Genomic DNA, 23,870 nt, shown 5'->3' with positions numbered 1-23,870 from the left:
AGTATTTAGGTATTTCAATTTGGTCTCTGTAATTATTCTGGCTGCTTCGGGGCTATTTCCGATTGTAGCTGCAATGTAAAACTATGATTTATACCTCAAATATGCACATTTTTCAAACAAAACAGATTTATTGTATAACATGTTATAAGACTGTCATCTGATGAAGTTGTTTCTTTGGTTAGTTTGGTTAGTTCTTGGTTAGTTTGGTTGGTTTTGTGCATGCTACCTGTGCTGTGAAAAATGTCTGTCCTTTTTTTGTATTTGGTGGTGAGCTAACATAGATATACGTGGTGTTTTCGCTGTAAAACATTTTAAAAATCGGACATGTTGGCTGGATTCACAAGATGTTTATCTTTCATTTGCTGTATTGGACTTGTTAATGTGTGAAAGTTAAATATTTCAAAAAAATCTATTTTGAATTTCACGCCCTGCACTTGAGCTGGATGTTGTCATATTGTGCCCGACTTCGGCTTGCAGCCCAAAGTTAATCTGTCCTAACTTCCTGTTATGCAGACTTCCTGACGGAGAGATTGCAGGGGCAGGACGAAACCCCGCCCCCAGCGTCACCGCCATCAAAGACTCCACCCAGGAAAACAACACACACACAGCGTAATGATAATCACACAAAATATATATTACACTGAGAGTGTTGTCTACAGGTCTATATACTACACTGAGAGTGGTGTCTATATACTACACTGAGAGTGTTGTCTACAGGTCTATATACTACACTGAGAGTGGTGTCTATATACTACACTGAGAGTGGTGTCTATATACTACACTGAGAGGGTTGTCTACAGGTCTATATACTACACTGAGAGTGGTGTCTATATACTACACTGAGAGTGGTGTCTATATACTACACTGAGAGTGGTGTCTATATACTACACTGAGAGTGGTGTCTATATACTACACTGAGAGTGGTGTCTATATACTACACTGAGAGTGGTGTCTATATACTACACTGAGAGGGTTGTCTATATACTACACTGAGAGTGGTGTCTATATACTACACTGAGAGTGGTGTCTATATACTACACTGAGAGTGGTGTCTATATACTACACTGAGAGTGGTGTCTATATACTACACTGAGAGTGGTGTCTATATATTACACTGAGAGTGGTGTCTATATACTACACTGAGAGGGTTGTCTACAGGTCTATATACTACACTGAGAGTGGTGTCTATATACTACACTGAGAGTGGTGTCTATATACTACACTGAGAGGGTTGTCTATATACTACACTGAGAGGGTTGTCTACAGGTCTATATACTACACTGAGAGTGGTGTCTATATACTACACTGAGAGTGGTGTCTATATACTACACTGAGAGTGGTGTCTATATACTACACTGAGAGTGGTGTCTATATACTACACTGAGAGTGGTGTCTATATACTACACAGAGTGGTGTCTATATACTACACTGAGAGTGGTGTCTATATACTACACTGAGAGTGGTGTCTATATATTACACTGAGAGTGGTGTCTATATACTACACTGAGAGTGGTGTCTATATATTACACTGAGAGTGGTGTCTATATACTACACTGAGAGGGTTGTCTACAGGTCTATATACTACACTGAGAGTGGTGTCTATATACTACACTGAGAGTGGTGTCTATATACTACACTGAGAGGGTTGTCTACAGGTCTATATACTACACTGAGAGTGGTGTCTATATACTACACTGAGAGTGGTGTCTATATACTACACTGAGAGTGGTGTCTATATACTACACTGAGAGTGGTGTCTATATACTACACTGAGAGTGGTGTCTATATACTACACTGAGAGGGTTGTCTATATACTACACTGAGAGTGGTGTCTATATACTACACTGAGAGTGGTGTCTATATACTACACTGAGAGTGGTGTCTATATACTACACTGAGAGTGGTGTCTATATACTACACTGAGAGTGGTGTCTATATACTACACTGAGAGTGGTGTCTATATATTACACTGAGAGTGGTGTCTATATACTACACTGAGAGTGGTGTCTATATACTACACTGAGAGTGGTGTCTATATACTACACTGAGAGGGTTGACTATATACTACACTGAGAGTGGTGTCTATATACTACACTGAGAGTGGTGTCTATATACTACACTGAGAGTGGTGTCTATATACTACACTGAGAGTGGTGTCTATATACTACACTGAGAGTGGTGTCTATATACTACACTGAGAGTGGTGTCTATATACTACACTGAGAGGGTTGACTATATACTACACTGAGAGGGTTGTCTACAGGTCTATATACTACACTGGGAGTGGTGTCTATATACTACACTGAGAGTGGTGTCTATATACTACACTGAGAGTGGTGTCTATATACTACACTGAGAGTGGTGTCTATATACTACACTGAGAGTGGTGTCTATATACTACACTGGGAGTGGTGTCTATATACTACACTGAGAGTGGTGTCTATATACTACACTGAGAGTGGTGTCTATATACTACACTGAGAGTGTTGTCTATATACTACACTGAGAGTGGTGTCTATATATTACACTGAGAGTGTTGTCTATATACTACACTGAGAGTGGTGTCTATATACTACACTGAGAGTGGTGTCTATATACTACACTGAGAGTGTTGACTATATACTACACTGAGAGTGGTGTCTATATACTACAATGAGAGTGGTGTCTATATACTACACTGAGAGTGTTGTCTATATACTACACTGAGAGTGGTGTCTATATACTACACTGAGAGTGGTGTCTATATACTACACTGAGAGTGGTGTCTATATACTACACTGAGAGTGTTGACTATATACTACACTGAGAGTGTTGACTATATACTACACTGAGAGTGTTGACTATATACTACACTGAGAGTGTTGAATATATACTACACTGAGAGTGGTGTCTATATACTACACTGAGAGTGGTGTCTATATACTACACTGAGAGGGTTGTCTATATACTACACTGAGAGTGGTGTCTATATACTACACTGAGAATGGTGTCTATATACTACACTGAGAATGGTGTCTATATACTACACTGAGAGTGGTGTCTATATACTACACTGAGAGTGGTGTCTATATACTACACTGAGAGTGGTGTCTATATACTACACTGAGAGTGGTGTCTATATACTACACTGAGAGGGTTGTCTATATACTACACTGAGAGTGGTGTCTATATACTACACTGAGAGGGTTGTCTACAGGTCTATATACTACACTGGGAGTGGTGTCTATATACTACACTGAGAGTGGTGTCTATATACTACACTGAGAGGGTTGTCTATATACTACACTGAGAGTGGTGTCTATATACTACACTGAGAGTGGTGTCTATATACTACACTGAGAGTGGTGTCTATATACTACACTGAGAGTGGTGTCTATATACTACACTGAGAGGGTTGTCTACAGGTCTATATACTACACTGGGAGTGGTGTCTATATACTACACTGAGAGTGGTGTCTATATACTACACTGAGAGTGGTGTCTATATACTACACTGAGAGTGGTGTCTATATACTACACTGAGAGTGGTGTCTATATACTACACTGAGAGTGGTGTCTATATACTACACTGAGAGTGGTGTCTATATACTACACTGAGAGTGGTGTCTATATACTACACTGAGAGTGGTGTCTATATACTACACTGAGAGTGGTGTCTATATACTACACTGAGAGTGGTGTCTATATACTACACTGAGAGTGGTGTCTATATACTACACTGAGAGTGGTGTCTATATACTACACTGAGAGTGGTGTCTATATACTACACTGAGAGTGGTGTCTATATACTACACTGAGAGTGGTGTCTATATACTACACTGAGAGTGGTGTCTATATACTACACTGAGAGTGGTGTCTATATACTACATTGAGAGTGGTGTCTATATACTACACTGAGAGTGGTGTCTATATACTACACTGGGAGGGGTGTCTATATACTACACTGAGAGGGGTGTCTATATACTACACTGAGAGTGGTGTCTATATACTACACTGAGAGTGGTGTCTATATACTACACTGAGAGTGGTGTCTATATACTACACTGAGAGTGGTGTCTATATACTACACTGAGAGTGGTGTCTATATACTACACTGGGAGGGGTGTCTATATACTACACTGAGAGTGGTGTCTATATACTACACTGGGAGGGGTGTCTATATACTACACTGAGAGTGGTGTCTATATACTACACTGAGAGTGGTGTCTATATATTACACTGAGAGTGGTGTCTATATACTACACTGAGAGTGGTGTCTATATACTACACTGAGAGTGGTGTCTATATACTACACTGAGAGTGGTGTCTATATACTACACTGAGAGTGGTGTCTATATACTACACTGAGAGTGGTGTCTATATACTACACTGAGAGTGGTGTCTATATACTACACTGAGAGTGGTGTCTATATACTACACTGAGAGTGGTGTCTATATACTACACTGAGAGTGGTGTCTATATACTACACTGAGAGTGGTGTCTATATACTACACTGGGAGGGGTGTCTATATACTACACTGAGAGTGGTGTCTATATACTACACTGGGAGGGGTGTCTATATACTACACTGAGAGTGGTGTCTATATACTACACTGAGAGTGGTGTCTATATATTACACTGAGAGTGGTGTCTATATACTACACTGAGAGTGGTGTCTATATACTACACTGAGAGTGGTGTCTATATACTACACTGAGAGTGGTGTCTATATACTACACTGAGAGTGGTGTCTATATACTACACTGAGAGTGGTGTCTATATACTACACTGAGAGTGGTGTCTATATACTACACTGAGAGTGGTGTCTATATACTACACTGAGAGGGTTGTCTATATATTACACTGAGAGGGTTGTCTATATATTACACTGAGAGTGGTGTCTATATACTACACTGAGAGTGGTGTCTATATACTACACTGAGAGTGGTGTCTATATACTACACTGAGAATGGTGTCTATATATTACACTGAGAGTGGTGTCTATATACTACACTGAGAGTGGTGTCTATATATTACACTGAGAGTGGTGTCTATATACTACACTGAGAGTGGTGTCTATATACTACACTGAGAGTGGTGTCTATATACTACACTGAGAGTGGTGTCTATATACTACACTGAGAGTGGTGTCTATATACTACACTGAGAGTGGTGTCTATATACTACACTGAGAGTGGTGTCTATATACTACACTGAGAGTGGTGTCTATATACTACACTGGGAGTGGTGTCTATATATTACACTGAGAGTGGTGTCTATATACTACACTGAGAGTGGTGTCTATATACTACACTGAGAGTGGTGTCTATATACTACACTGAGAGTGGTGTCTATATACTACACTGAGAGTGGTGTCTATATATTACACTGAGAGGGTTGACTAGATACTACACTGAGAGTGTATGTGTTCTCTACAGACCTCTGTACCCCGCTGTTGATAAGTTGGAGAGCCCAGATCCCAGCCAGCTAGAAGGTGAGTGTGTCTCTTTATACCTCATTCACTTTCAGCCAATGTATGTCCTAAATGCCATGGTCAAAAGTAGTGTACTATATAGGGAATAGGGAGGCCTGGTCAAAGTAGTGCACTATATAGGGAATAGGGAGGCCTGGTCAAAGTAGTGCACTACATAGGGAATAGGGAGGCCTGGTCAAAGTAGTGCACTACATAGGGAATAGTGTTTCATTTGGTAGGCACTCCAGTAAAAGGTTGCTGTTTGTTTTATTCTACACCATATTGTGGTTATGCATGCCCATTTTCATTTCTCCTCCAATCACAAGTTCTGTTGTCGCTCACCAATCTTTGTTCTGTCCAATCAGAGTTCGTGGCCCTGTACACCTATGAGAGCCCGGAGGCGGGCGACCTGACGTTCTCTGAGGGGGACGTAGTCATGGTAACAGAGCAGGAGGGGGAGTGGTGGAGGGGGTGCATTGGAAACCGGACCGGAGTGTTCCCTTCCAACTACGTCAAACCCATGGAACCAGAGGTTAGTATCCCCGACCCTTGACCCTGACACCTGACCAGTGTTGGGGTAAGTTACTTTTGAAAGTAACTCGTTAGGTTTCAACATTACTGCCATTAAAAGTAACTTATTACATTACATTGTTACTTGCTGTGGAAAGTAACTCGTTAGTCGTTGCATTACTTTTGCGTTACCAAAAAACATAAAACCCTCTGAAATAAAATAAAAAAGTTACAATTTCCTTATTTGAAAAAAAGTAACTAAGTATCTGTTTACTTAAATTGAAAAACTAATGCGTTAAGTTACTCGTTACCACAAAAAAAAAGTTCTTTGGGTACTTTATAACACGTTAGCCCCCAACACGGCCTCTAACTAATTCAACCAGAGAGGAGAGGGGGAACAGGACTAAGAGGACTCATGTCAGGTTGCAAAAGTCCCCAGTTGGAAGATTCTGGATGTTCTACTTATTCCCTCTCGATTCTGGGAATCTTCCAACCGGAAGATCTAGAAAACCCTGGGAGTTTAGGCAACAACAGGCCTACAGAACAGAACTTGGTGCTGTTACAGTCACAATAACATTATAGGTCCCGTGTGGCTCAGTTGGTAGAGCATGGCGCTTGCAACGCCAGGGTTGTGGGTTCATTCCCCACGGGGGGACCAGGATGAATATGTATGAACTTTCCAATTTGTAAGTCGCTCTGGATAAGAGCGTCTGCTAAATGACTTAAATGTAAATGTAATTATAGTCCTTCCTATATTCATGAGGAGTTCTCCTGGCTGGGGAGAAATGTTACTGTACAAGCAACCAGCAGCGTTTGTTAACCAGTGATACAGAGTACTAAGAGGTTTCAGTCACTTTACGGTCTGTCACCATTGTTGTGATGTAATACAGTCCAGTGTCTTACGGACAGTTGATATTATTCTGTTTACGTTGTGTGGCTTTGTGTTTCCAGATCACTGGGACTGGAGCTGCTGCCAAGAAACCTGGTGAGGACACACACACACGAATACACGTACACACACACACACACGAATACACGTACACACACACGCACGAATACACGTACACACACACACACACACGAATACACGTACACACACACACACACACACGAATACACGTACACACACACACACACACGAATACACGTACACACACACGAATACACGTACACACACACGCACGAATACACGTACACACACACACACACACGAATACACACACACACACACGAATACACACACACACACACGAATACACGTACACACACACACACGAATACACGTACACACACACACACAAATACACACACACACACACGAATACACGTACACACACACACACGAATACACGTACACACACACACACGTACACACACACACGAATACACGTACACACACACACGAATACACGTACACACACACACACACACACACACACACACACACGTAAACATAGCCGTGCTAAAGCCTAGTGGTTACGGCATCATTTCAGACTGATTTCAAGTGGCAGTAGATATTGTCTGAACCTCCAACCTGTCTCTCTGATTGGTCGATAGAGATCGCCCAGGCTGTCACGGCCGCGGTCACCCTGACTACAGAGCAGCTAAGTCTGTCACCGGGGCAACTGATCGTGGTCCATGCCAAGAACTCCTCCGGCTGGTGGCTTGGGGAATTGCAGGTCAGCTGACATCATAACATCTACCTATTGTATGGTTAGCTCCGGGGTTAAAGTTTCCCCTCGGTTCCCTCCCCAATCTTAACCTAAATGTAAAACTGACACCAGATCTGCATCCAGGCAGCTTCACCTTACACCCTATGGATGATGTGTGTGTAACTAAGACTGCCTTTACACAGGCAGCCCAATTCGGATCTTTTACACAATAATTGGTTAAGATCTGAATTGGTCAAAAGACAAATGAGTGACTAAAAAAGATCAGCATTGTGCTGCCTGTGTAAATGCACAGGATTTGGGCTGCTTTCTTGTCCAGGAGAAAGAGATGTCAAACTCAATGTGATTTCCTGGTTAAAATGTCCACCAGAATACTGTCTGATCTACTACTAAATATGTCTACCTGACTGGTCTGGTCAGAATACTGTCTGATCTATACTAAATATGTCTAACTGACTGGTCAGAATACTGTCTGATCTATACTAAATATGTCTACCTGACTGGTCAGAATACTGGCTGATCTATACTAAATATGTCTACCTGACTGGTCAGAATACTGGCTGATCTATACTAAATATGTACTAAATACTGTCTGATCTATACTAAATATGTCTACCTGACTGGTCTGGTCAGAATACTGGCTGATCTATACTAAATATGTCTACCTGACTGGTCAGAATACTGTCTGATCTATACTAAATATGTCAACCTGACTGGTCAGAATACTGTCTGATCTATACTAAATATGTCTACCTGACTGGTCTGGTCAGAATACTGTCTGATCTATACTAAATATGTCTACCTGACTGGTCAGAATACTGGCTGATCTATACTAAATATGTCTACCTGACTGGTCAGAATACTGTCTGATCTATACTAAATATGTCTACCTGACTGGTCAGAATACTGTCTGATCTATACTAAATATGTCTACCTGACTGGTCAGAATACTGGCTGATCTATACTAAATATGTCTACCTGACTGGTCAGAATACTGTCTGATCTATACTAAATATGTCTACCTGACTGGTCAGAATACTGTCTGATCTATACTAAATATGTCTACCTGTCTGGTCAGAATACTGTCTGATCTATACTAAATATGTCTACCTGACTGGTCAGAATACTGTCTGATCTATACTAAATATGTCTACCTGACTGGTCAGAATACTGTCTGATCTATACTAAATATGTCTACCTGACTGGTCTGGTCAGAATACTGTCTGATCTATACTAAATATGTCTACCTGACTGGTCAGAATACTGGCTGATCTATACTAAATATGTCTACCTGACTGGTCAGAATACTGTCTGATCTATACTAAATATGTCTACCTGACTGGTCAGAATACTGTCTGATCTATACTAAATATGTCTACCTGACTGGTCAGATTACTGTCTGATCTATACTAAATATGTCTACCTGACTGGTCAGAATACTGTCTGATCTATACTAAATATTTCTACCTGACTGGTCTGGTCAGAATACTGTCTGATCTATACTAAATATGTCTACCTGACTGGTCAGAATACTGTCTGATCTATACTAAATATTTCTACCTGACTGGTCTGGTCAGAATACTGGCTGATCTATACTAAATATGTCTACCTGACTGGTCAGAATACTGTCTGATCTATACTAAATATGTCTACCTGACTGGTCAGAATACTGTCTGATCTATACTAAATATGTCTACCTGACTGGTCAGAATACTGGCTGATCTATACTAAATATGTCTACCTGACTGGTCAGAATACTGTCTGATCTATACTAAATATGTCTACCTGACTGGTCAGAATACTGTCTGATCTATACTAAATATGTACTAAATACTGTCTGATCTATACTAAATATGTCTACCTGACTGGTCTGGTCAGAATACTGTCTGATCTATACTAAATATGTCTACCTGACTGGTCAGAATACTGTCTGATCTATACTAAATATGTCTACCTGACTGGTCAGAATACTGTCTGATCTATACTAAATATGTCTACCTGACTGGTCTGGTCAGAATACTGTCTGATCTATACTAAATATGTCTACCTGACTGGTCAGAATACTGTCTGATCTATACTAAATATGTCTACCTGATTGGTCAGAATACTGTCTGATCTATACTAAATATGTCTACCTGACTGGTCAGAATACTGTCTGATCTATACTACATATTTCTACCTGACTGGTCTGGTCAGAATACTGGCTGATCTATACTAAATATTTCTACCTGACTGGTCTGGTCAGAATACTGGCTGATCTATACTAAATATGTCTACCTGACTTGTCAGAATACTGTCTGATCTATACTAAATATGTCTACCTGACTGGTCAGAATACTGGCTGATCTATACTAAATATGTCTACCTGACTGGTCAGAATACTGGCTGATCTATACTAAATATGTCTACCTGACTGGTCAGAATGCTGTCTGATCTATACTAAATATGTCTACCTGACTGGTCAGAATACTGTCTGATCTATACTAAATATGTCTACCTGACTGGTCAGAATACTGTCTGATCTATACTAAATATTTCTACCTGACTGGTCTGGTCAGAATACTGTCTGATCTATACTAAATATGTCTACCTGACTGGTCAGAATACTGTCTGATCTATACTAAATATGTCTACCTGACTGGTCAGAATACTGTCTGATCTATACTAAATATGTCTACCTGACTGGTCAGAATACTGTCTGATCTATACTAAATATGTCTACCTGACTGGTCAGAATACTGTCTGATCTATACTAAATATTTCTACCTGACTGGTCTGGTCAGAATACTGGCTGATCTATACTAAATATGTCTACCTGACTGGTCAGAATACTGTCTGATCTATACTAAATATGTCTACCTGACTGGTCAGAATACTGTCTGATCTACTACTAAATATGTCTACCTGACTGGTCAGAATACTGTCTGATCTATACTAAATATGTCTACCTGACTGGTCAGAATACTGTCTGATCTATACTAAATATGTCTACCTGACTGGTCAGAATACTGTCTGATCTATACTAAATATGTCTACCTGACTGGTCAGAATACTGTCTGATCTATACTAAATATGTCTACCTGACTGGTCAGAATACTGTCTGATCTATACTAAATATTTCTACCTGACTGGTCTGGTCAGAATACTGTCTGATCTATACTAAATATGTCTACCTGACTGGTCAGAATACTGGCTGATCTATACTAAATATGTCTACCTGACTGGTCAGAATACTGTCTGATCTATACCAAATATGTCTACCTGACTGGTCAGAATACTGTCTGATCTATACTAAATATGTCTACCTGACTGGTCAGAATACTGTCTGATCTATACCAAATATGTCTACCTGACTGGTCAGAATACTGTCTGATCTATACTAAATATGTCTACCTGACTGGTCAGAATACTGTCTGATCTATACTAAATATGTCTACCTGACTGGTCAGAATACTGTCTGATCTATACTAAATATTTCTACCTGACTGGTCTGGTCAGAATACTGTCTGATCTATACTAAATATGTCTACCTGACTGGTCAGAATACTGTCTGATCTATACTAAATATGTCTACCTGACTGGTCAGAATACTGTCTGATCTATACTAAATATGTCTACCTGACTGGTCAGAATACTGTCTGATCTATACTAAATATGTCTATCTGACTGGTCTGGTCAGAATACTGTCTGATCTATACTAAATATGTCTACCTGACTGGTCTGGTCAGAATACTGGCTGATCTATACTAAATATGTCTACCTGACTGGTCAGAATACTGGCTGATCTATACTAAATATGTCTACCTGACTGGTCAGAATACTGGCTGATCTATGCTAAATATGTCTACCTGACTGGTCAGAATACTGTCTGATCTATACTAAATATTTCTACCTGACTGGTCTGGTCAGAATACTGTCTGATCTATACTAAATATGTCTACCTGACTGGTCAGAATACTGGCTGATCTATACTAAATATGTCTACCTGACTGGTCAGAATACTGGCTGATCTATACTAAATATGTCTACCTGACTGGTCAGAATACTGGCTGATCTATACTAAATATGTCTACCTGACTGGTCAGAATACTGGCTGAATTATACTAAATATGTCTACCTGACTGGTCAGAATACTGGCTGATCTATACTAAATATGTCTACCTGACTGGTCAGAATACTGGCTGATCTATACTAAATATGTCTACCTGACTGGTCAGAATACTGTCTGATCTATACTAAATATGTCTACCTGTCTGGTCAGAATACTGTAGATGTTCTGTCCTCTAGGTTCGAGGGAAGAGGCCACAACGAGGCTGGTTCCTCTCCTCTCATGTCAAACTGCTCCCTCCAACCAGCAGCAAGACTACCCCTGCACCTGTCCCAGGTAACAACCTATACTGACCTGTCTGGTCAGAATACTGGCTGATCTATACTAAATATGTCTACCTGTCTGGTCTGGTCGGAATACTGGCTGATCTATACTAAATATTTCTACCTGACTGGTCTGGTCAGAATACTGTCTGATCTATACTAAATATGTCTACCTGACTGGTCAGAATACTGGCTGATCTATACTAAATATGTCTACCTGCCCCATCTACAACATGGTCAGTTTCAGTCAATTCAGAAAGTAAACCGAATTCTACATTTTCCTCATTGAAAAGTAGTGGAACAGAATCGGAGTTGGAATGTCATTGTACTTTCTGAATTGAAATGGAATTGACCCCAACCATGATCTATAAAGTACATGTCTACTTGTACCATCTACACTATACGTTTCTATCTGGGCCAGGTAATAACACTGGCCAGAATCAAATCTGATAGGGGTGTCAACCCTCTACAACAGGGATGTCAAACATCCTCACTCTATAGCCTCTATACCCAATATACCCCTCCCCATTAGTTCCTGCCAAGGCAGCAGCTACTCTTCCTGGGGTCTATTATGGATCCCCATTAGTTCCTGCCAAGTTAGCAGCTACTCTTCCTGGGGTTTATTATGGATCCCCATTAGTTCCTGTCAAGGCAGCAGCTACTCTTCCTGGGGTTTATTATGGATCCCCATTAGTTCCTGCCAAGGAAGCAGCTACTCTTCCTGGGGTCTATTATGGATCCCCATTAGTTCCTGCCAAGGCAGCAGCTACTCTTCCTGGGGGGTTTATTATGGATCCCCATTAGTTCCTACCAAGGCAGCAGCTACTCTTCCTGGGGTTTATTATGGATCCCCATTAGTTCCTGCCAAGGCAGCAGCTACTCTTCCTGGGGTTTATTATGGATCCCCATTAGTTCCTGCCAAGGCAGCATCTACTCTTCCTGGGGTTTATTATGGATCCCCATTAGTTCCTGCCAAGGCAGCAGCTACTCTTCCTGTTTTTTTTATGGATACCCATTAGTTCCTGCCAAGGCAGCAGCTGCTCTTCCTGGGGTTTATTATGGATCCCCATTAGTTCCTGCCAAGGCAGCAGCTACTCTTCCTGGGGTTTATTATGGATACCCATTAGTTCCTGTCAAGGCAGCAGCTACTCTTCCTGGGGTTTATTATGGATCCCCATTAGTTCCTGCCAAGGCAGCAGCTACTCTTCCTGGGGTTTATTATGGATCCCCATTAGTTCCTGCCAAGGCAGCAGCTACTCTTCCTGGGGTTTATTATGGATACCCATTAGTTCCTGTCAAGGCAGCAGCTACTCTTCCTGGGGTTTATTATGGATCCCCATTAGTTCCTGCCAAGGCAGCAGCTACTCTTCCTGGGGTTTATTATGGATCCCCATTAGTTCCTGTCAAGGCAGCAGCTATATTAAAGCAGTTACAGTTCCTTCAGAAGATATATTAGACAACTTATTTCACATTGTGTTGCGTTACAGCCTGAATTCAAAATCTATTAAATAAATAACAATTATCATCCACCTACAAACAATACCCAATAATGACAAAGTGAAAACATGTTTTTAGAAATTAATGAAAATTAAATATATAAATATCAAATTTCCATAAGTATTCACACTTATCAATCAATACTGGTTAGAATCCCCTTTGGCAGCGATTACAGCTGTGAGTCTTTCTGGGTCAGTCTCTAAGAGCTGTGAGTCTTTCTGGGTAAGTCTCTAAGAGCTGTGAGTCTTTCTGGGCAAGTCTCTAAGAGTTGTGAGTCTTTCTGGGCAAGTCTCTAAGAGTTGTGAGTCTTTCTGGGTCTGTAAGAGTTGTGAGTCTTTCTGGGCAAGTCTCTAAGAGCTGTGAGTCTTTCTGGGTAAGTCTCTAAGAGCTGTGAGTCTTTCTGGGTAAGTCTCTAAGAGCTGTGAGTCTTTCTGGGTAAGTCTCTAAGAGCTGTGAGTCTTTCTGGGTAAGTCTCTAAGAGCTGTGAGTCTTTCTGGGTAAGTCTCTAAGAGCTTTCCACACCTGAAATGTACAATATTTGCTCATTTCTATGTTTAAAATTCTTCAAGCTCTGTCAAGTTGATTTTTGATCATTGCTAGACAGCCATTTTCAAGTTTTGTCATAGATTTTAATCTAATTTTAGTCAAAACCATAACTAGGCCACTCAGGACCATTCAATGTCATCTTGGTCCTGCTGAAAGGTGAATTTGCCTCCCAGTGTCTTGTGGAAAATAGACTGAACCAGGTTTTCCTCAAGCATTTTGCCTGTGCTTTGCTCTATTCCGTTTCTTTTTATCCTAAAAACCTCCCTAGTCCTTGCTGATGACAAGCATACCCATAACATGATGCAGCCACCACCATGCTTCAAAATATAAAGAGTGGTACTCAGTAATGTGTTGTGTTGGATTTGCCCCAAACATAACACTTTGTATTCAGGACAAAGTAAATTTCTTTGGCACATTTTTAGCAGTTTTCTTTAAGTGACTAATTGCAACCAGAATGTTTTTATTCTGTACCGGCTTCCATATTTTCACTCTGTCATTTAGGTTAGTCTTGTGGAGTAACTACAATGTTGTTGATCCATCCTCAGTTTTCTCCTATCACAACCATTCAACTCTGTAAATGTTTAAAAGTCACCATTGGCCTCAATGTGAAATCCCTGAGCAGTTTCCTTCCTCTCCAGCAACTTAGTTAGGAAGGACGCCTGTATCTTTGTAGTGACTGGGTGTATTGATACACCATCCAGTGTAATTAATAGCGTCACAATGGTCAAAGGGATATTCAATGTCTGCTTTTTTGTTTTACTCATCTACCAATTCCATACAACTTGTTATGTGACTTGTTAAGCAAATGTTTCTCCTGAATTTTATTTAGGCTTGTCATAACAAAGGAGTTGAATACTTATTGACTCAGCTTTTCATTTTGAATTAATTTGTAAACATTTCTAAAAACATGGTGTGAATATTTTCTGAGGGCTCTTTAAACCCTCTATACCCTCATGTGTTTCCAGGTTGTTTTTTAACGGAACAAAGCAGAGTTCTACTCATTTTTTTCCTTCTATATCACTGACGTCCCTAACTCCTCCTCCTGCATCTCTGACCCCGCCCCATGACCCAATTGTGCCAGGTCATCGCCAGGTACAACTACACGGCAGCCAATCAGGACTTGATGAGCTTCTCCAAGGGTCAGCTGATCAACGTTCTGGACAATGACACCCTGATTGGTGGAATGGAGAGGTCAGCGGGGTCACGGGGCTGTTGCCAACCAATTACGTCACCATGACCACTGAGTCCGACCCCAGGCAGTAATGTGAGTCCACAACTCCTCCTCCTCTTCCCTCTCCTACTCCTCCCCCTCCTCCTCCCCACTCCACCTACCAGTCCTCTTCCCCCTCATCCTCCTCTGTATTCATTGATGCACAGCAGTGGTTCTCTGTCGTCAAGAGGGAACACTGTTGTTAATTAAGGTCTCACAGCAGTGGTTCTCTGTCGTCAAGAGGGAACACTGTTGTTAATAAAGGTCCCACAGCAGGGGTTCTCTGTCGTCAAGAGGGAACACTGTTGTTAATAAAGGCCTCACAGCAGTGGTTCTCTGTCGTCAAGAGGGAACACTGTTGTTAATTAAGGCCCCTCAGCAGGGGTTCTCTGTCGTCAAGAGGGAACACTGTTGTTAATAAAGGCCTGACAGCAGGGGTTCTCTGTCGTCAAGAGGGAACACTGTTGTTAATAAAGGCCTGACAGCAGTGGTTCTCTGTCGTCAAGAGGGAACACTGTTGTTAATAAAGACCCCACAGCAGTGGTTCTCTGTCGTCAAGAGGGAACACTGTTGTTAATTAAGGCCCCATTTAATGAAACGGGGATGATTATATAGACATATTCAAATTAGTGACAAAATGTTTCCAATCAGGTTTGTATATTTAATAGGTATTTGATATAGAAGTCTTTCCAGTCAGGAAAAGTTCACAGATAGGAATATTAAACTATATTAATGACTGCTGTCTCTCCCTCTCTCTCTCCATCCACCTCTCCTCTCTCACTCCCCCTCTCCTCTTCTACGTTGCATCTCTTTGTAGGAAAGTAATGCTGGCACCAAGTCCTCTCCCTCCTCTTCAATCTACTTCTTCTTCTCTGAGCCAATCCTGGAAGCCCCACCTCCTCATCTGCCAGCGAGACCCTCGTCTTCTTCCTCCTACTCTTCCTCCACTCTCTTATTTGAACTCCTTTAGGATGCTTACTGATCGCCTGTCCTCTTTATCTCTCTCTATCATAACAAGTTATCTCTCTCTATCCTCACTCTTTATTTCTCTCTCTCCTCTATCATAAATAGTTATATCTGCTCTCTCATAACTAGTTCTCTCTCCTCTATCATAACTAGTTCTCTCTCCTCTATCATAACTAGTTATCTCTCCTCTATCATAACTAGTTATCTCTCTCCTCTATCATAACTTGGTCTCTCTCCTCTATCATAACTAGTTCTCTCTCCTCTATCATAACTAGTTCTCTCTCCTCTATCATAACTAGTTATCTCTCTCCTCTATCATAACTAGTTCTCTCTCCTCTATCATAACTAGTTCTCTCTCCTCTATCATAACTAGTTATCTCTCTCCTCTATCATAACTAGTTCTCTCTCCTCTATCATAACTAGTTATCTCTCCTCTATCATAACTAGTTATCTCTCTCCTCTATCATAACTAGTTATATATCCTCTCTCATCACTAGTTATCTCTCTCCTCTATCATAACTTGGTCTCTCTCCTCTATCATAACTAGTTCTCTCTCCTCTATCATAACTAGTTATCTCTCTCCTCTATCATAACTAGTTATCTCTCTCCTCTATCATACTTAGTTCTCTCTCTATCATAAGTAGTTATCTCTCCTCTATCATAACTAGTTCTCTCTCTCCTCTATCATAACTAGTTCTCTCTCTCCTCTATCATAACTTGTTCTCTCTCTCTCTTCTTTCTCCTATTTCTCTGCTATCTCTACCCTGCTGTTCTTATCTTCTCTACCTAGGGAGAGAGGTAGATACATTACCCATATTAACTATTATCTCCTGTTCCTCTGAAATGATGTCAAAATCATGATTTAAATTTATTTAGACTAGAATATAAAAATGTATATGTCTTATAAGAAATCGCAGAGAATTTGCTACTCTAGTAGTTTGATGTTGTAAAAACAATTGACATAATATGTACTAAATAAAAGTCATTTTGTTTTGTAAGATTAGGCTTTACACACCTGTATGGCTGTATGTATTACATGCACAGGGTCATTCATACTAATGCACTAGCGACTAGAAAGTAATCACAACATGGCTAACTCATCCGGACCGACCCCTAACTCATCCGGACCGACCCCTAACTCATCCGGACCGACCCCTAACTCATCCGGACCGACCCCTAACTCATCCGGACCGACCCCTAACTCATCCGGACCGACCCCTAACTCATCCGGACCGACCCCTAACTCATCCGGACCGACCCCTAACTCATCCGGACCGACCCCTAACTCATCCGGACCGACCCCTAACTCATCCGGACCGACCCCTAACTCATCCGGACCGACCCCTAACTCATCCGGACCGACCCCTAACTCATCCGGACCGACCCCTAACTCATCCGGACCGACCCCTAACTCATCCGGACCGACCCCTAACTCATCCGGACCGACCCCTAACTCATCCGGACCGACCCCTAACTCATCCGGACCGACCCCTAACTCATCCGGACCGACCCCTAACTCATCCGGACCGACCCTAACTCATCCGGACCGACCCCTAACTCATCCGGACCGACCCCTAACTCATCCGGACCGACCCCTAACTCATCCGGACCGACCCCTAACTCATCCGGACCGACCCCTAACTCATCCGGACCGACCCCTAACTCATCCGGACCGACCCCTAACTCATCCGGACCGACCCCTAACTCATCCGGACCGACCCCTAACTCATCCGGACCGACCCCTAACTCATCCGGACCGACCCTAACTCATCCGGACCGACCCCTAACTCATCCGGACCGACCCCTAACTCATCCGGACCGACCCCTAACTCATCCGGACCGACCCCTAACTCATCCGGACCGACCCCTAACTCATCCGGACCGACCCCTAACTCATCCGGACCGACCCCTAACTCATCCGGACCGACCCCTAACTCATCCGGACCGACCCCTAACTCATCCGGACCGACCCCTAACTCATCCGGACCGACCCCTAACTCATCCGGACCGACCCTAACTCATCCGGACCAACCCCTAACTCATCCGGACCAACCCTACAGAATAAACCTATTCCAGGACTAAAAATAAAGCTCAATGGTGATTCTCTTTTGAAAGCACATTTTAGTCCAGGACTAGGCTTAATCTTTGTCTGGGAAACTGGCCCATAGAGAAACTAGGTTTAGGTTATATTATAACTATCTGCTGCTGTCACACTACTAACTAACACACACACTGGTTCAATACTGTCACCAATAACATGACACAGCTCTCTGTCTCTTTCTGTATGGTGTGTCGCGTTAGTTCCTCACTCACTTGTATGCAATCAGCTGGGGTTCTCGCCACGATCAAAGGTGCTTCACATTACTTTAGCCTAGTGTTAGCCTAGCATTTAACCTAGCATTGCATGTGCTATGCTACTTTAGCATCACGTGCTATATTTTAACCTAGCGTTACCATTACTAGTGCTATACTTTAGCCTAGTGTTAGCTATGCTTTACCAGATTGTTAACATCACCTTGGCTTTGCTTTAGCTTACTTTAGCCTACTTTAGATTGTTAGGTATTCTGCTAACAAGTGTAATACTTTAGCATATAACTAGCATCACATGTGCTATACTTTAGTCCAGAACTAGCATCACATGTTGTATACTTTAACCTAGTGTTAATAGCATCACCAGTGCTATGTTTAAAACCTAGTGTTAGCATCACCAGTGATATGCTTTAACCTAGTGTTAGCATCACCAGTGATATGCTTTAACCTAGTGTTAGCATCACCAGTGTTATGCTTTAACCTAGTGTTAGCATCACCAGTGTTATGCTTTAATCTAGTGTTAGCATCACCAGTGTTATGCTTTAACCTAGTGTTAGCATCACCAGTGTTATGCTTTAGCCTAGTGTTAGCATCACCAGTGCTATGCTTTAGCCTAGTGTTAGCATCACCAGTGTTATGCTTTAACCTAGTGTTAGCATCACCAGTGTTATGCTTTAGCCTAGTGTTAGCATCACCAGTGCTATGCTTTAGCCTAGTGTTAGCATCACCAGTGTTATGCTTTAGCCTAGTGTTAGCATCACCAGTGTTATGCTTTAGCCTAGTGTTAGCATCACCAGTGTTATGGTTTAACCTAGTGTTAGCATCACCACTGCTATGCTTTAACCTAGTGTTAGCATCACCACTGCTATGCTTTAGCCTAGTGTTAGCATCACCACTGCTATACATCCAGTATATTGTGTAGAAGTGTTCAGACAATGTGCCTCACTCTGCTCTGTCAATTATGTACATAGCATACAGTAACAATGAGCTGAGAATAAACTGGTTATCACTGGGTAATGGGTCTGCTTTTCTTATGGACGCACACACTGCAGTCACACACGCAGTCACACACGCAGTCACACACTACAGTCACACACTACAGTCACACACACAGTCACACACACAGTCACACACACAGTCACACACTACAGTCACACACTGCAGTCACACACTGCAGTCACACACTGCAGTCACACACTGCAGTCACACACTGCAGTCACACACTACAGACACACACGCAGTCACACACTGCAGTCACACACTGCAGTCACACACTGCAGTCACACACTGCAGTCACACACTGCAGTCACACACTGCAGTCACACACTGCAGTCACACACTGCAGTCACACACACAGTCACACACTGCAGTCACACACACAGTCACACACACAGAGGTATACCAACAGCACCGCCCCCAACCCCGGGTCTCTCCAAAGGGTAGTGAGGTCTGCAGAACGCATCACCGGGGGCAAACTACCTGCCCTCCAGGAAACCTACACCACCCGATGTCACAGGAAGGCCATAAAGATCATCAAGGACAACAACCACCCGAGCCACTGCCTGTTCACCCCACTATCATCCAGAAGGCGAGGTCAGTACAGGTGCATCAAAGCTGGGAACGAGAGACTGAAAAACAGCTTCTATCTCAAGGCCATCAGACTGTTAATTAGCCATCACTAGCCGGCTTCCACCCGGTTACTCCACCCTGCACCTTAGAGGCTGCTGCCCTCTATACATAGACATGGAATCACACTTTAATAATGTTACTCCACCCTGCACCTTAGAGGCTGCTGCCCTCTATACATAGACATGGAATCACTGGTCACTTTAATAATGGAACACTGGTCACTTGAATAATGTTTACATACTGATTTACTCATTTCATATGTATCTACGGTCTTCTACTGTATTTAGTCAATGCCACTCCGACATTGCTCGTCCTAATATTTATATATTTCTTAATTCCATTCTTTTACTTTAGATTTGTGTGTATTGTTGTGATCTGTTATATACTACTGCACTGTTGGAGCTAGGAATACAAGCATTTAGTTAGATACTACTGCACTGTTGGAGCTAGGAACACAAGCATTTAGTTAGATACTACTGCACTGTTGGAGCTAGGAATACAAGCATTTAGTTAGATACTACTGCACTGTTGGAGCTAGGAACACAAGCATTTAGTTAGATACTACTGCACTGTTGGAGCTAGGAACACAAGCATTTAGTTAGATACTACTGCACTGTTGGAGCTAGGAACACAAGCATTTAGTTAGATACTACTGCACTGTTGGAGCTAGGAATACAAGCATTTAGTTAGATACTACTGCACTGTTGGAGCTAGGAACACAAGCATTTAGTTAGATACTACTGCACTGTTGGAGCTAGGAATACAAGCATTTAGTTAGATACTACTGCACTGTTGGAGCTAGGAATACAAGCATTTAGTTAGATACTACTGCACTGTTGGAGCTAGGAACACAAGCATTTAGTTAGATACTACTGCACTGTTGGAGCTAGGAATACAAGCATTTAGTTAGATATTACTGTTGGAGCTAGGAACACAAGCATTTAGTTAGATATTACTGCACTGTTGGAGCTAGGAACACAAGCATTTAGTTAGATACTACTGCACTGTTGGAGCTAGGAACACAAGCATTTAGTTAGATATTACTGCACTGTTGGAGCTAGGAACACAAGCATTTAGTTAGATACTACTGCACTGTTGGAGCTAGGAACACAAGCATTTAGTTAGATACTACTGCACTGTTGGAGCTAGGAACACAAGCATTTAGTTAGATACTACTGCACTGTTGGAGCTAGGAACACAAGCATTTAGTTAGATACTACTGCACTGTTGGAGCTAGGAACACAAGCATTTAGTTAGATACTACTGCACTGTTGGAGCTAGGAACACAAGCATTTAGTTAGATACTACTGCACTGTTGGAGCTAGGAACACAAGCATTTAGTTAGATACTACTGCACTGTTGGAGCTAGGAACACAAGCATTTAGTTAGATATTACTGCACTGTTGGAGCTAGGAATACAAGCATTTAGTTAGATACTACTGCACTGTTGGAGCTAGGAACACAAGCATTTAGTTAGATATTACTGCACTGTTGGAGCTAGGAACACAAGCATTTAGTTAGATATTACTGCACTGTTGGAGCTAGGAATACAAGCATTTAGTTAGATACTACTGCACTGTTGGAGCTAGGAACACAAGCATTTAGTTAGATACTACTGCACTGTTAGAGCTAGGAATACAAGCATTTAGTTAGATACAACTGCACTGTTGGAGCTAGGAACACAAGCATTTAGTTAGATACTACTGCACTGTTAGAGCTAGGAATACAAGCATTTAGTTAGATACTACTGCACTGTTAGAGCTAGGAATACAAGCATTTAGTTAGATATTACTGCACTGTTGGAGCTAGGAACACAAGCATTTAGTTAGATATTACTGCACTGTTGGAGCTAGGAACACAAGCATTTAGTTAGATATTACTGCACTGTTGGAGCTAGGAATACAAGCATTTAGTTAGATACTACTGCACTGTTGGAGCTAGGAACACAAGCATTTAGTTAGATACTACTGCACTGTTAGAGCTAGGAATACAAGCATTTAGTTAGATACAACTGCACTGTTGGAGCTAGGAACACAAGCATTTAGTTAGATATTACTGCACTGTTGGAGCTAGGAACACAAGCATTTAGTTAGATACTACTGCACTGTTAGAGCTAGGAATACAAGCATTTAGTTAGATACTACTGCACTGTTGGAGCTAGGAACACAAGCATTTAGTTAGATACTACTGCACTGTTGGAGCTAGGAACACAAGCATTTAGTTAGATACTACTGCACTGTTGGAGCTAGGAACACAAGCATTTAGTTAGATACTACTGCACTGTTGGAGCTAGGAACACAAGCATTTAGTTAGATACTACTGCACTGTTGGAGCTAGGAACACAAGCATTTAGTTAGATACTACTGCACTGTTGGAGCTAGGAACACAAGCATTTAGTTAGATACTACTGCACTGTTGGAGCTAGGAACACAAGCATTTAGTTAGATACTACTGCACTGTTGGAGCTAGGAACACAAGCATTTAGTTAGATACTACTGCACTGTTGGAGCTAGGAACACAAGCATTTAGTTAGATACTACTGCACTGTTGGACCTAGGAACACAAGCATTTAGTTAGATATTACTGCACTGTTGGAGCTAGGAACACAAGCATTTAGTTAGATATTACTGCACTGTTGGAGCTAGGAATACAAGCATTTAGTTAGATATTACTGCACTGTTGGAGCTAGGAACACAAGCATTTAGTTAGATACTACTGCACTGTTGGAGCTAGGAATACAAGCATTTAGTTAGATACTACTGCACTGTTGGACCTAGGAACACAAGCATTTAGTTAGATACTACTGCACTGTTGGAGCTAGGAACGCAAGCATCTAGTTAGATACTACTGCACTGTTGGAGCTAGGAATACAAGCATTTCACAACACCCGCATTAACATCTGCTAAATATGTGTATGTGATCAATAACATTTGATTTGACACACAATGTCTCACACACACACACACACACACACAGTAACACACACACACACACACACACACACACACACACAGCCACAGGCAGAACAGCAGAAACTGGATCAGGTAGCACGTCCGGTGAACTTGTCAGGGTTCCAGGTAGATTTTAAATAGCACTGACTTCCTGCTCAGAATACAGCTAATATGTTTCAGCACCAACTGGTAGATTTAAAAATACTCTGATCTTGTAGATTATTTAGGCACATTTTAGGAAAATATCTATAATTATTTTATTTTTTTACCGGTTGGGGAGAATTTATACACTAAATATATTGATGAATCAAAAATGCAGTGGTTTGATTCATCCTGTAAATTGCCATATTCAAGATCAATCTATGACATATTGGAAAGTGGGGAAAAGAGTGTACAATAGAGGATTAAACAACAGTCCTATACGCCTGTTCCTCACTAATCATGGAACTGTATGACAACGGTCCAGTCATCATGAACCATGAGCCAGGCTCCAGGTTTAACCTGCTACGTCTGAGTTAAATAATGACTCTATAGGCGTGACGCTGTGACCTCCCGGGTGGCGCAGTGGTCTAGGGCACTGCATCGCAGTGCTAGCTGCGCCACCAGAGTCTCTGGGTTCGCGCCCAGGCTCTGTTGCAGCCGGCCGCAACAGGGAGGTCCGTGGGGCGACGCACAATTGGCATAGCGTCGTCCGGGTTAGGGAGGGTTTGGCCGGTAGGGATATCCTTGTCCCAGTATGTAAAATGTAATAAAATGT

At 41.7% G+C, this 23,870-nt stretch overlaps 1 protein-coding gene across 1 annotated transcript in view; it reads left to right on the top strand.

Moving 5' to 3' along the window:
- Positions 1–15,305, top strand: part of LOC129817899 (intersectin-2-like) — a 104,415-nt gene extending 89,110 nt beyond the window's left edge. The window contains exons 18-24 of the mRNA XM_055873497.1: positions 514–609; positions 5,419–5,474; positions 5,819–5,985; positions 6,915–6,948; positions 7,521–7,642; positions 11,921–12,017; positions 15,129–15,305. Of these exons, the coding sequence (XP_055729472.1) occupies positions 514–609; positions 5,419–5,474; positions 5,819–5,985; positions 6,915–6,948; positions 7,521–7,642; positions 11,921–12,017; positions 15,129–15,214 (658 nt within the window). The 3' untranslated portion in view covers positions 15,215–15,305. The remainder of the gene's footprint in view (positions 1–513; positions 610–5,418; positions 5,475–5,818; positions 5,986–6,914; positions 6,949–7,520; positions 7,643–11,920; positions 12,018–15,128) is intronic.
- Positions 15,306–23,870: the final 8,565 nt, after the last annotated feature.

Source organism: Salvelinus fontinalis, chromosome 20, assembly GCF_029448725.1.
Source record: "Salvelinus fontinalis isolate EN_2023a chromosome 20, ASM2944872v1, whole genome shotgun sequence".
In the NCBI taxonomy this organism is placed as follows: domain Eukaryota; kingdom Metazoa; phylum Chordata; class Actinopteri; order Salmoniformes; family Salmonidae; genus Salvelinus; species Salvelinus fontinalis.
This window is presented reverse-complemented; position numbering and strand designations above follow the sequence as displayed.